General features: G+C 42.3%; 1 protein-coding gene across 6 annotated transcripts in view; it reads right to left on the bottom strand.

The window, feature by feature from the left end:
* The window catches only part of LOC139420219 (histone-lysine N-methyltransferase 2C-like), a 229,913-nt gene that overhangs the window by 140,496 nt on the left and 76,579 nt on the right, over positions 1-12,838 (bottom strand). For all 6 annotated transcript variants that reach the window (XM_071170069.1, XM_071170068.1, XM_071170066.1 and 3 more), the window contains exon 6: positions 4,787-5,051. In XM_071170069.1, coding sequence (XP_071026170.1) covers positions 4,787-5,051 — 265 coding nt within the window. The remainder of the gene's footprint in view (positions 1-4,786; positions 5,052-12,838) is intronic.

Genomic DNA, 12,838 nt, shown 5'->3' on the forward strand with positions numbered 1-12,838 from the left:
TTTGAAATATTTGCTATTTTTTTTATTTACATAAGTATTCACACACTTGAGTCAATACTTTGTAAAAGCACCCTTGGCAGTGATTACAGCTGTGAGTCTTTATGTAAGTCTCCAAGAGTTATGCATATCTGGATTGTACAATATTTGCCCATTGTTCTTTTAAAAAAATCTAAAAGCTCTGTCAAGTTGATTGTTGATCATTGCAAGACAGCCATTTCCAAGGGTTGGCATAGATTTTCAAGACGATTTAAGTCAAAACTGTAACTTGGCCACTCAGGAACATTGAACGTCATCTTGGTAAGCAACCAATTTGACCTTGTGTTTAAGTCTATGGTGGTTTTGAAAGGTGATTTTGTCTCCCAGTGTCTGTTGAAAGCAGACTGAAAAGGTTTTCCTCTAGGATTTTTCCTGTAATTATAGCTTAGATTATTTTATCAAAAAAAAACTCCCTAGTGTTTTCCGATGACCAGCATACCCATAACATGATACAGCCACCACCAAGCTTGAAAATATGTGGTACTGAGTGGTGCATTGTGTTGGATCCACCATGCTCAAAGGGATATACAGCATCTGCTTTTTTTAATGTTTACATATTTACCTATTTGTGCCCCTCTCTGCGAGGCATTGAAATACCTCCCTGGACTTTGTCAACCACTATCATTGAACACAAGTCCATGTAACTTAAGTGATATATTAAGCACATTGTTACTCCTGAACTCATTTAGGATTGCCATAACAAAGGGGTTGAATACTTATTGCCTTAAGAGATTTGAACCTTTCATTCCTTATTAATTTCTGGAATGTTCGACAAACAAAATTCCACTTTGATATTGTGTGTAGAACAGTGACACAAAAAGTACATTTAATCAATTTCAAATTCAGGCGGTAACAACAAAATGTAGAAAAAGTCAAGTGTGAAAATTTTCTGAAGGCACTGTACATATTTGTCAATAAGACACTCACACAAAAACTCAAGTGTACGTGCGCACACACACACACACACACACACACCAGCCTGACATTTCAGCTGACAGCTAAAGGAGCAATCTGCCGATAGTGTTGCTGATTTAGGGTGTAAATGCAATCAGGCGAACATGACATGGAGGTGAGGATGGCATGTGTGTGTGGGTAGTGCGTGCGTCAGCAGTGTATGAATTTCAGAACTGGGTGAGTGTATAGCAGGCTGCAGCATCTGAGTGTACATGTGTACAAATAAAAATCTATGTGAGGTGCATTACAGTGTGTGTGTGTGTGTGTGTGTGTGTGTAAGGGATTCCGTTAGGAAAATATGGCGCTGGACATTTGACTTGCAGCATTTTAAATTTACCAGACATTTGAGAAATGTACCGGACCCACATGATGATTTGGGTGCATAAACTGATTAGTGCTCAGAATGACAGATTTAGATTATAGTAATTCATATTTGACAGAACAAGTTGAGAGGATGCAACGATGTGCAGTGATTCTTAACAGATTCTGATGTTAGAAAACCTAGTAGCCTACTGTAAATTCATCTACTATCCCCCATAGTAAAATCAGTAGACTACTGTAAATTCATCTACTATCCCCCACAGTAAAAATCAGTAGCCTACTGTAAATTAATCTACAATCCCCCATAGTAAAAAAGTTGACCTACTCTATGCCGGCCTAGCGATGGTTCTGTACTGCTGCAGCTCATTTCCTGGCCAAGTTTACAAATAATAGATACAAACTATATACTGTAATTACTCATATACTTACTACTTTACAGTTGAAATTGAATTGAGAAGGTTTTGGGGATAGTATCTCTTTCAACCCAAAATACTTTAAATCATAACAACTGGAGTGATAGACAAATGTGTGCACCACACAGGCAGACAGAGGCAATATTGCTGGAAGTTAATTGGCAGATATTGTGTTAGATTTGGCTTTTAAAGCCAATAGTGGCTAACCAGGGGTGGGATAATGTTGCATTGATTAGATAGTTGGGAGCTTGAAGTGTTTAATACTTGTGAGATTTGTTTATGACAGTTTGCGGTGGAACACGTGAACATTGCATGTACTTTCAGAAATGTTTAGCAAGCTACTCATAGGATGGCTGCAAGCTACTGGTAGCTCACGATCAACCTGTTGGAGACCCCTGCTATAGACCGATAAGCATGACCAGTCACATCTATCGATATCTATATTTTTGCACTGGCCACTCCAATACCTTGACTTTGTTATCCTTAATTAAGCCATTTTGCCACAACTTTGGAAGTATGCCTGGGGTCATTGTCCATTAGGAAGACCCATTTGCAACCAAGCTTTAACTTCCTGACTGATATCTTGTGATGTTGCTTCAATAGATCCACGTAATTTTCCTCCTTCATGATGCCATCTATTTTGTGAAGTGCACCAGTCCCTCTTGCAGCAAAGCACCCCCACAACATGATGCTGCCACTCCCGTGCTTCACGGTTGGGATGGTGTTCTTCGGCTTGAAGCCTCACCCTTTTTCCTCCAAACATCACGACGGTCATTATGGCCAAATATTCCTATTTTTGTTTCATCAGACCAGAGGACATTTCTCCAAAAAGTACAATCTTTGTCCCTATATGCAGATCCAAACTGTAGTCTGGCTTTCTTATGGCAGTCTTGGAGCAGTGGCTTCTTCCTTGCTGATCGGCCTTTCAGGTTGTGTTGATATGGGACTCATTTTACTGTGGATATAGATACTTTTGTACCCGTCTCCTCCAGCATCTTCACAAGGTCCTTTGCTGTTGTTCTGGGATTGATTTGCACTTTTCGCACCAAAGTACTTTCATCTCTAGGAGACAGAATGTGTTTCCTTCCTGAGCGGTATGACAGCTGCGTGGTCCCATGATGTTTATACTTGTATACTGTTGTTTGTACAGATAAATGTGGTACCTTCAGGCATTTGGAAATTGCTCTCAAGGATGAACCAGACTTGTGGAGGTCTACAATTTTTTTTCTGAGGTCTTGGCTTATTTCTATTGATTTTCCCATGATGTCAAGCAAAGAGGCACCGAGTTTGAAGGTAGGCCTTGAAATACATCCACAGGTACACCTCCAATTGACTGAAATTATGTCAATTAGCCTATCAGAAGCTTCTAAAGCCATGACATCATTTTCTGGAATTTTCCAAGCTGTTTAAAGGCAGAGTCAACTTAGTGTATGTAATCTTCTGACCCACTGGAATTGTGATACAGTTAATTCTAAGTGAAATAATCTGTCTGTAAACAATTGTTGGAAAAATGACTTGTGTCATGCACAAAGTAGATGTCCTAACCGACTTGCCAAAACTATAGTTTGTTAACAAGACATTTGTGAAGTGATTGAAAAACGAGTTTTAACCTAAGTGTACGTAAACTTCTGACATCAACTGTATGTGTAGATAGATACATATATATCCATCCATATATTGGAAAGCTGATAAAATAAATGTATATATTTATTTATTGTTTTTTTATCGGCCAAAATCCAGCTATAACCAGCTAACAGAAACCTGCGTGTGTTAACCTCCAGATGTGCTTTCTCCTGACCTTTTCTGCTTCACACTCCAATGAGCCTTATTATAGTGCCAAAGATGACCTTTAACAGGGCCCCATCAGCACTCACACACAAACACACAACTATAGCTGCATTGCCCTCAGCACAGACAACAAACCAACAATAGGCTTTTTTAAATGCACTGTAACTGTGCCCAGACACACACACACTTAAGCTCAATCCCAATCATACAGTCAGCAGTGTAGTACATGGCACGTAAAAATGAGGCAAGTCATCACATGCTGAGTCCCTCATGTAAGCAGTACTAAAAAAACTGTTGTACATGTTAAGATAGTTATATTTCAACTCAGCCAGCAATCAATATCAAGTCCTTACAGCAAAAGTACAAGCTAAAATATAGTGAATTAATTAACCTGTAATGTGGCCTCCCTCCCCCACTTTGCATTGTGTTAAGTGTTAATGGAAAGTTCCGCTGAGCTAAATGACACAGTAGCGACACACTACTCTCAATCAATCCAATTTATTTAAAGCCCATTTTACATCAGCAGATGTCACAAAGTGCTTATACAGAAACCCAGCCTAAAACCCCAAACAGCAAGCAATGCAGATGTAGAAGCACGGTGGTTAGGAAAAACGCTGCAGAAATTTCGGAACCTAGGAAGAAACCTAGAGATGAACCAGGCTTTGAGGGGTGGCCAGTCCTCTTCTGGCTGTACTCAAATACTAATAAGACCCCCCCATCCCAAAAAAAGGGGGTGCCGAGACCTGCTGAACTACTCGGTGCCCCCTTCAACCTCACACATCTTTATGAATACCATTTATGATCAACCGTGAACATAATCAAGACAGTCCACTTACTTCCCGACGTTCCCCTTAAAATCAATTAGCCGGTTCGTAATCATAAATCACACAACAAGTTGTCAGTCAAAACATTGTGGGGGCAGCGGTAGAGAAACACAGCTAACCTGAACACTAAGTAGCGTCATTGATTTCACCCTGACACCACGGTACAGTGTGTATGGTGGCCTGGAGACACGGTTCAAACTTCCCGGTTCAAACCCCTTAATTATAACGCTTTCTTTCCACAGACCACCGTCATCAGAATGACAATGTGATTGAATGCTTATGACTGAATCTCCATGTCTTCACAGTCTTGGCTATATGGACATGAATACTGAGCTGGCAAAGACAGTGTGGTTGATTTTCTGGACACTTTTTAAAGACATTGAGGGCAAACACACGCAGGGTTGAATCGTAACAACCATACCCCAAGGTTTTTGTTCTGTCACCACTCACCTCTGTGCTCCCAGAGTCTATGGCTTTGTCCACATAGAGCAGCGAGTCCTGGGCCTCGCCGCGACATACCCCGTCGGACCAGGCGGCACAGTGCAGGTGGGCACAGCACTGGCCTGTGGGGTCAAACAGGGACTGGACGTTGATGTCGTCGGGGAGGCCGATCTGACCAAGCTCGTCCCAGAACTTGGGGGCCGGCTCCTCGCTGAAGGGGTCCGTGCTGCCGGGTGCCGAGGAGGAGTGCAGACCACTGTCCGGAGAGCTGACCCTGGGGAGAGAGATGGGAAAGGTTATGTTAGGTTATGTAAGGTTATGTTGAAGGTCCAGTTTATTCTCACCAACATAGCAGTTAATACAAACATGGCAAATTCCTTTCTAAATACACAAGAACATAAATTAATCTAAAGGGCAAAGGACCTAAACTAAGAACACCAAACATCATGTAAAGCACCAAAGAAAAAACTGGCTAATAGAGAAAGAATCACGAGAGAGCCTGGTATCCAATTTAAAGGGAGAGCTTTGTGCATAGTCTGGGATTTACTGGATATATGCGTCTGCTTGGGATGGTATTGCTGTCATTAAAAATCAAATCAAAGTTTATTTGTCACATGACAGATTACAGCAGGCGTAAACCACTCACTTACAAGCTCTTCCACAACCATGCAGAGTTCAATATCAGAGGTACCAAATTGAAAATTGTGGCGTCAGGTAGCCAGCCGTAAACCACGGTGGTTAGAGCATTGGGCCAGTAACCGAAAGGCTGCTGGATCAAATCCCCGAGCTGACAAGGTACAAATCTATCATTCTGCCCCTGAACAAGGCAGTTAACGCATTGTTCCCCAGTAAGCTGTCATTGTAAATAAGAATGTGTTCTTAACTGACTTGCCTAGTTAAATAAAAGTAAATTAAAATAAAAAAACACTAAAAGCTGTTATCCATGTATATGATCTTTAATTCAAACAGTGCTATGACACCATATCAAGGATAAGCTATGCTCATTGACATGGTCACCACCACCACCATCCTCTCCTTCTGGAAGAAAGCATCAGGGTGGAGGTTGTCCCTTGGCTAATGCACAAGGACGGGTTGTTCGAGCCCACACAAGCACAAACATACTAGCTTGCTTGACACACACACACTAGCCAGCCTGAAACACACACAATCTCTCTCCATCCCTGCCGGATGCATTCTATTCCAGCCAGTCTGGTGTTGTTGGATGAAGGATCTCGGCCCACAGAGGAGCAGAAAAAAGTGTGAATTACCATTTAAAAAGAGACCCCGGTTTGAGGAAGCCCTTTGCCCAGCGCTGGGCAGCAGTAGGGTGCTAGGGATGAAAGGCTACTGTATACTACACCCCCCAACAAACAGCTCTACTATAGGGATGTGTTCATTAGGGTGTGAAATGGAACATGTTTTAAAGTGCTTTGCAACAGAAAAAGAAGCTGAGGGTTTCAGTTACTTTTCTTCCATTTGGTACCTAATGAACACAACTTCCTACTCCCAATAAGGTCGATATGAGTTATGGATGGGGGGGGGGGGGGTGAGAAGAGGATGGAAGAGGATAGTGCACTGATGGACTATGGTCCTGTCTTCTACATGTAACCAAGTCTTTGCATCCAAAGCTTCATCTATGAATTTAACAGCGGTGCTATTTCACTCTTAGACCCATCCCTCGGCTGAATGGCAACTTAGACCCATCCCTCGGCTGAATGGCAACTTAGACCCATCCCTCGGCTGAATGGCAACTTAGACCCATCCCTCGGCTGAATAGCAACTTAGACCCATCCCTCGGCTGAATAGCAACTTAGACCCATCCCTCGGCTGAATAGCAACTTAGACCCATCCCTCGGCTGAATGGCAACTTAGACCCATCCCTCGGCTGAATGGCAACTTAGACCCATCCCTCGGCTGAATGGCAACTTAGACCCATCCCTCGGCTGAATGGCAACTTAGACCCATCCCTCGGCTGAATAGCAAACCAAGTGGCGGAGCTGCTATTGGGCTGAGAAACAAATGACAGATTATGCCTTAAAGGGATAGTATTTCAAATGGAGGGTTTAATGGTGAAGGATCCAATGAGGGAGCCAAAAACCCTAATACGCAATCTCCTATCCGTTTTCCTCCACTTTCTCTCCCTCTTGTGTCCGCTCTAATTTTGCTCAGCTGTGGCTCGTTTGACCGTAATTTTCAACTTTGCAGTGAAAACGCTGCAGCTTTAATTATGAGCTAAATAACCTTATAGAGGTTATGGACATGTCTTCTAGGCAAATTATAATTTGCAGAATTTATGGCCCAATTGTCTTATTTGCAGAACCATGTGTTATTCCATTCAAATGAGTGTGCCTTTTTGGAGATATTGACATGAATGATATCAGAAGTTGCTTATTCGTGTGATATCAACAGCCTTTCCATATGTTCATTTACCATAACTAATCATAGTGTTCGATCAAAGCTGTATAAGTGGAGTCAGGTCAAGCTGTCCAGGGGGAAACGTTTCAAAACATTTCATGACTAGTGAACGCAACACACATTTATCCAAACCAAGCCCATATCCCACCTTGGTGAATGTGCTGGCTCCATGTGTGAATAGGAAGACGAAACCGGTGTTAAGGTGTCAGCATTCTTTAGTTCGCATGGTGGTTAGCTGAAGTTGGCTAGCCGAACTGAACGGGAGTGCACACTCCCTTAAAAGAAGAGCGGTGCACACTCCCTTAAAAGAAGAGCGGTGCACACTCCCTTAAAAGAAGAGCGGTGCACACTCCCTTAAAAGAGACATTCGTTTGCCCCCCCCCAAAAAAAAAAAAAAAAAAAAAACTTACTGGAGGACAAAACGTCATAAAATGTCGGAATAATATAGGCACAAACTCTTCAGATCTTTTTCGTCTAGGAAGCATGCGGACGCCTTTACAAAGCAGTGTTTCATTAGGCCTGTGATTACTTTGGGCCTGTCAAAGCTACTTTCAATTAGATCACCTTAATGAGACAATAATTAGCGACTACACACAGACAATGACTATAGAATAAGGAAAGCGCGATGGACAGACACAAACCAATTCATGCATGTATACACAAATGCAGAGAGCGAGAGGAGACATGAACTCACTCATGCACATTTATCAACACATGCAGTCATGAGGTCATGCACCCCCTTTCAAAACCTTTCATCTTATTACCAGACAAAACAACTTGCAAGGAGTGAGAGTTCATCGAGTCCATGAAGTAAGTAGAAGGACTTACACTTGAGGTACATTTCAAATCAAACAGGCTAAAGTCAATTCTAGAGATAGGCTACTTTCTCCACCTTCTCCTCTGATATATCCCCAAACGGTGATTCATCACGTTGCTATTCAGGCCAAAACAGAATTGGGTCACTAGGGCTCAGTTCATGTGAACTGTCCCCAGTCCACCTTAACACTTCTCTGACACGGTCCACCTTAACACTTCTCTCTCTCTTGCTTGTTATTGTTTTCATTCCTAGCTCCCTCTGTCTAGAACTGGCACGGCACCAGCACTGGACTGACCGACCAATCACAGGGCTCCAACGCGACAATGCACTGCGCCGCGTTGGCCCCCTGCCAGGAACCTCGCTGGGTGAGAGCATTACGTCACCGCCCCCTCGGATTGGTTCAAAAGAGCTGAGCAAATTAGGAGGCCAGCCAATGGGCCCTGGGGTGTCTTCTGACGGTAGGTCTTTGTCAACAGTGGATCACGTGGAGCTGAAGTGACAGGGGGGAGGGAGAGAGAACAGACAGAGAAAGAAAGAGAAAGAAAGAGCAAAAACAAGCAAGAGAAATAGTGACAGAAAGATTAAGCGGTAAGGAGAGAGAACAGAGAGAGAAAGAGACACAGACAACTGGGGAGAGAGCGAGAGACCAAGACAGACAGGCAGAGACGGAGAGAGACAGGCAGAGAGGGGGGGGAAGAAGGAACAGCACATCAGAAATCAGCTCAACGTAACTGTAGAAACCAGAGAATCAAACCACTTCTGGGAAAATTGTAATACACTAAAACAGTAAAGAGTTATCTATCCAAGACAGAGATGTATGGATAAACCACTTCTCTAATCTTTTTGGCTCTATAACAAATAGCAAAAAAATATACATGAATAAATACAAATCTTAGAACCAACTATTAAAAGACTAGCAGAACCCACTGGATTCTGCAATTACAATGAATGGACTACAGGACAAAACACAAACCCTCCAACAAAAAAAGTCCTGTGGTATTGATGGTATCCTAAATGAAAAGATAAAATATAGACCAAAGTCCTATTGACTATACATAAACTTTTGAACCTCATCCTCAGCTCTGGCATCTTCCCCAATATTTGGAACCATGGACTGATCACCTCAATCCACAAAAGAGAAGACAAATTTGACCCCAATAAATACAGAGTGATATGCATCAACAGCAATCTTGGGAAAATCCTCTGCATTATCATTAACAGCAGACTCGTACATTTCCTCAGCGAAAACAATGTACTGAGCAAATTGGCTTATTACCAATAGGGATGCACGATATAGTCGGTGAATATATCTGAATAGGGCCAACGTCGGGGTCGGCCCGATGTCTAGTTTAACACCGATGTTAAAAACCGATGTCAACGGTGTGCATACCTATATAACTTAGGTACAGGACGTAATGACGGCGCATAAAATTTTGCGCTACACGTGCATCACAGCATTCCTAACCTAGCCCACAATGTCTGCTGTGTGGATCGAGCAGTCAACAAGTCGAGCAGGCATTTGAAAGAGTAAGAACATTTAAGCGAGACAACTCAAAGGCGAAATCCATTAATGGAATTCATTGAATCAACCTTCCTCTGTCTTGGGTGATGTTGACTTTCGCCGACTGGTCGAGCACCGGTACACACTACCAAGCGCTCTATTTTTCAGATGTTGCCCTGCCGGAGTTACACAGTAATAGTGTCACTGCTATTAGCTTCACGAAATACACACTATGGAACACCGTTTGGGTCTTTGCGTGTCAAAAAAGATACAGTAGCGCTGTCAAAGCTGTACAAAAACGTCTGCAAACAAGCAAACACCGGCAGCGATGGTAGCGATGGCACCATTTGTTCAACCGCAACTTCTGGGGTAGCTAGCTAGCACCAATACAACCAGCCTGAAAACAATAGAAACTGCAGTCATTTTCATTATTCTTAGTAATGATTTAGCGAGGTTGCCACTTGTTGTTCGCCTGTTGATATTGCCAGCTACTTAACACTGTTGCCCAAAGCTAACATTATAAGTAGCCAGCTAGCTTCATCTGGTTAGCGAGGCTCGACCAGACAGTGTTGTGAAGCTCGTCACAATAAGGATTAGGCACAATAGTGGAATTTGCAGTTTGATTCAAAATTAAAGTATGTCATTGACAGTGATGCAAATTAATACAAATAGTGGAATTATACAATACTTTTATTTTGAAGGCTAACTGCAAAGTCCGCTGTTGTGGCTAATCCTTATTGTGGCTAGCTTCACATAGATGGGTCTGACCACCATTAATCAAATAAGAACTGCCTTATAAATTAGGGTTATTTTAGATGATGACACCTAGCTAAATAGTTAGCTAGTTAACTATAGCTACTGAAAGAGATTGTCATTTTGCAATGTTTTTGGGGAAGAACTACATTGTTTGTATCCATGAGCTAGCTAGCTTTTTTTTATGACCAGCACTGTAGGTGTGCGAGACAACTTTACCAGCATCATAGAATACGTATCGATGAATCGTTGTGACATATGAAATACAAGTGATGGTGTAATCAATGTGTAATAACAATGTAAAAAATGTATGAACATGTATAAATTATGTTATTATGTGTAGTCATATTCAGGTCCTGATTGGTGAAATAGTGTTGTTTGACACGCAACGACCCAAACGGCGTTCCATAGAAATCCTGGTTGAGAATGAAACAACTGAACAACGAAACAGCACAGCAAGTAAGTGAAACAAATAGGTTTTGATCATGTTTCACTGGTAATGGGGACATACGTAAACGCCAACAAATTAACTTTTTGGTCAGTGTGGTGTGTGTGTAACCTTTATTTAACTAGGTTAGTCAGTTAAGAACAAATTCTTATTTACAATGACGGCCCGGACGACGCTGGGCCAATTGTGCGCCGCCCTATGGGACTCCCAATCACGGCCGGATGTGATACAGCCTGGATTCGAACCAGGGACTGTAGTGATGCCTCTTGCACGGAGATGCAGTGCCTTAGACGGCTGTGTCCGTGTGTGTGTGTTAACTATTTAACTGTGCTAGAATGCTTAAAAAGACGCGAAAATGTTAAATAAATCGGAATTGGGTTTTTCGCAGGGAAAATATTGGATATCGGCCAAAAATGGCATATTGGTGCATCACAAATTACCGTACAACAGATCACCCGGGCATCCTAATTAACAAACAAAGTCTTCTCTTGCTTTGTTGATTTCAAAAAAGTTTTCGATTCAACTTGGCATGAGAGTCTGCTAAACAAATTCATGGAAAGCAGTGTTGGGGGAAAAACATACAACATTATAGAATCCATGTACACAAACAACAATTGTGCGGTTAAAATTGGCAAAATACATATCTTTCCACAGGGCTGTGGGGTTAGACAGGGATGCAACTTGAGCCCCACCCACTTCAACATATATATCAACAAATTGGCGAGGGCACAAGAACAGTCAGCAGCATCCAGCCTCACCCTACTAGAATCTGAAGTCAAATGTCTACTGTTTGCTGATGATCTGATGCTTCTGTCCCCAACCAATGAGGCCCCACAGCAGCACCAAGATCTTCTGCACAGATACTGTCAGTCCTGTCAGGCCATAACAGTAAACCTCAGTAAGACAAAAAATGGTGTTTCAAAAAAGGTCCAGTTGCCAGGACCACAAATACAAATTCCATCTCGACATTTTTGCCCTAGAGCACACAAAAAAACTATAGGTACCTCGGCCTAAATATCAGCGTCAGAGGTAACTTCACAAAGCTGTGGACAAGCTGTGAAACAAGGCAAGAAGGCCCTTCTATGCCTTCAAAAGGAACATAAAAGTTGACATAACAATTAGGATCTGGCCAAAAATACTTGAATCAGTTATAGAACCCATTTCCCTTTATGGTTGTGAGGTCTGGGGTCCGCTCACCAACCAAGAACACACAAAATGGGACAAACACCAAATTGTGACTCTGCAACGTAAAATACCAAATAATGCATGCTGAGCAGAATTAGGGCGATAGCTGATAATTATAAAAATCCAGAAACAAATAAATAAATATAAATACATACAGTTGAAGTTTGAAATTTACATGGGTCATGGTTCACCTTCCAGCAGGATATCCGTCCCAGTCTCAAATCTCTGGAAGACTGAAACAGGGTTCCCTCAAGAATTTCAGTGTATTTAGCACCATCCATCATTCCTTAAATTCTGACCAGTTTCCCAGTCCCTGCCGATGAAAAACATCCCCACAGCATGATGCTGCCACCACCATGCTTCACTGTGGGGATGGTGTTCTCGAGGTGATGAGAGGTGTTGGGTTTGCGCCAGACAAAGCATTTTCTTTGATGGCCAAAAAGCTCAATTTTAGTATCATCTGACCAGTGGACCTTCTTCCATATGTTTGGGGAGTCCTTTTGGCAAACACCAAATGTGTTTGCTTATTTTTTTCATTAAGCAACGCCTTTTTCTGGCCCCTCTTCCGGAAAGCCCAGTTCTATGGAGTGTACGGCATTATGTAGTCCTATGAACAGATACTGCAAAGCTCCACAGCTGAGATTGGAGTTCCTTCAGGGTTATCTTTGTTGCCTCTGATTAATGCCCTCCTTGCCTGGTCTGAGTTTTAGTGGGAGGCCCTCTCTTGGCAGGTTGTGGTGCTATATTCTTTCCATTTCTTAATAATAGATTTAATGGTGCTGCACAGGATGTTCAAAGTTAATATTTTTTTTATAAATAAACCCTGATCTCTACTTCTCCACAACTTTGTCCCTGGCCTGTTTGGAGAGCTCCTTGGTCTTCATGGTGCCACTTGCTTGATGGTGCCCTTTGCTGAGTGGTGTTGCAGACTCTGGGGCCTTT

Source organism: Oncorhynchus clarkii, chromosome 11 (genome assembly GCF_045791955.1).
Source record: "Oncorhynchus clarkii lewisi isolate Uvic-CL-2024 chromosome 11, UVic_Ocla_1.0, whole genome shotgun sequence".
NCBI classification, from domain to species: Eukaryota; Metazoa; Chordata; class Actinopteri; order Salmoniformes; family Salmonidae; genus Oncorhynchus; species Oncorhynchus clarkii.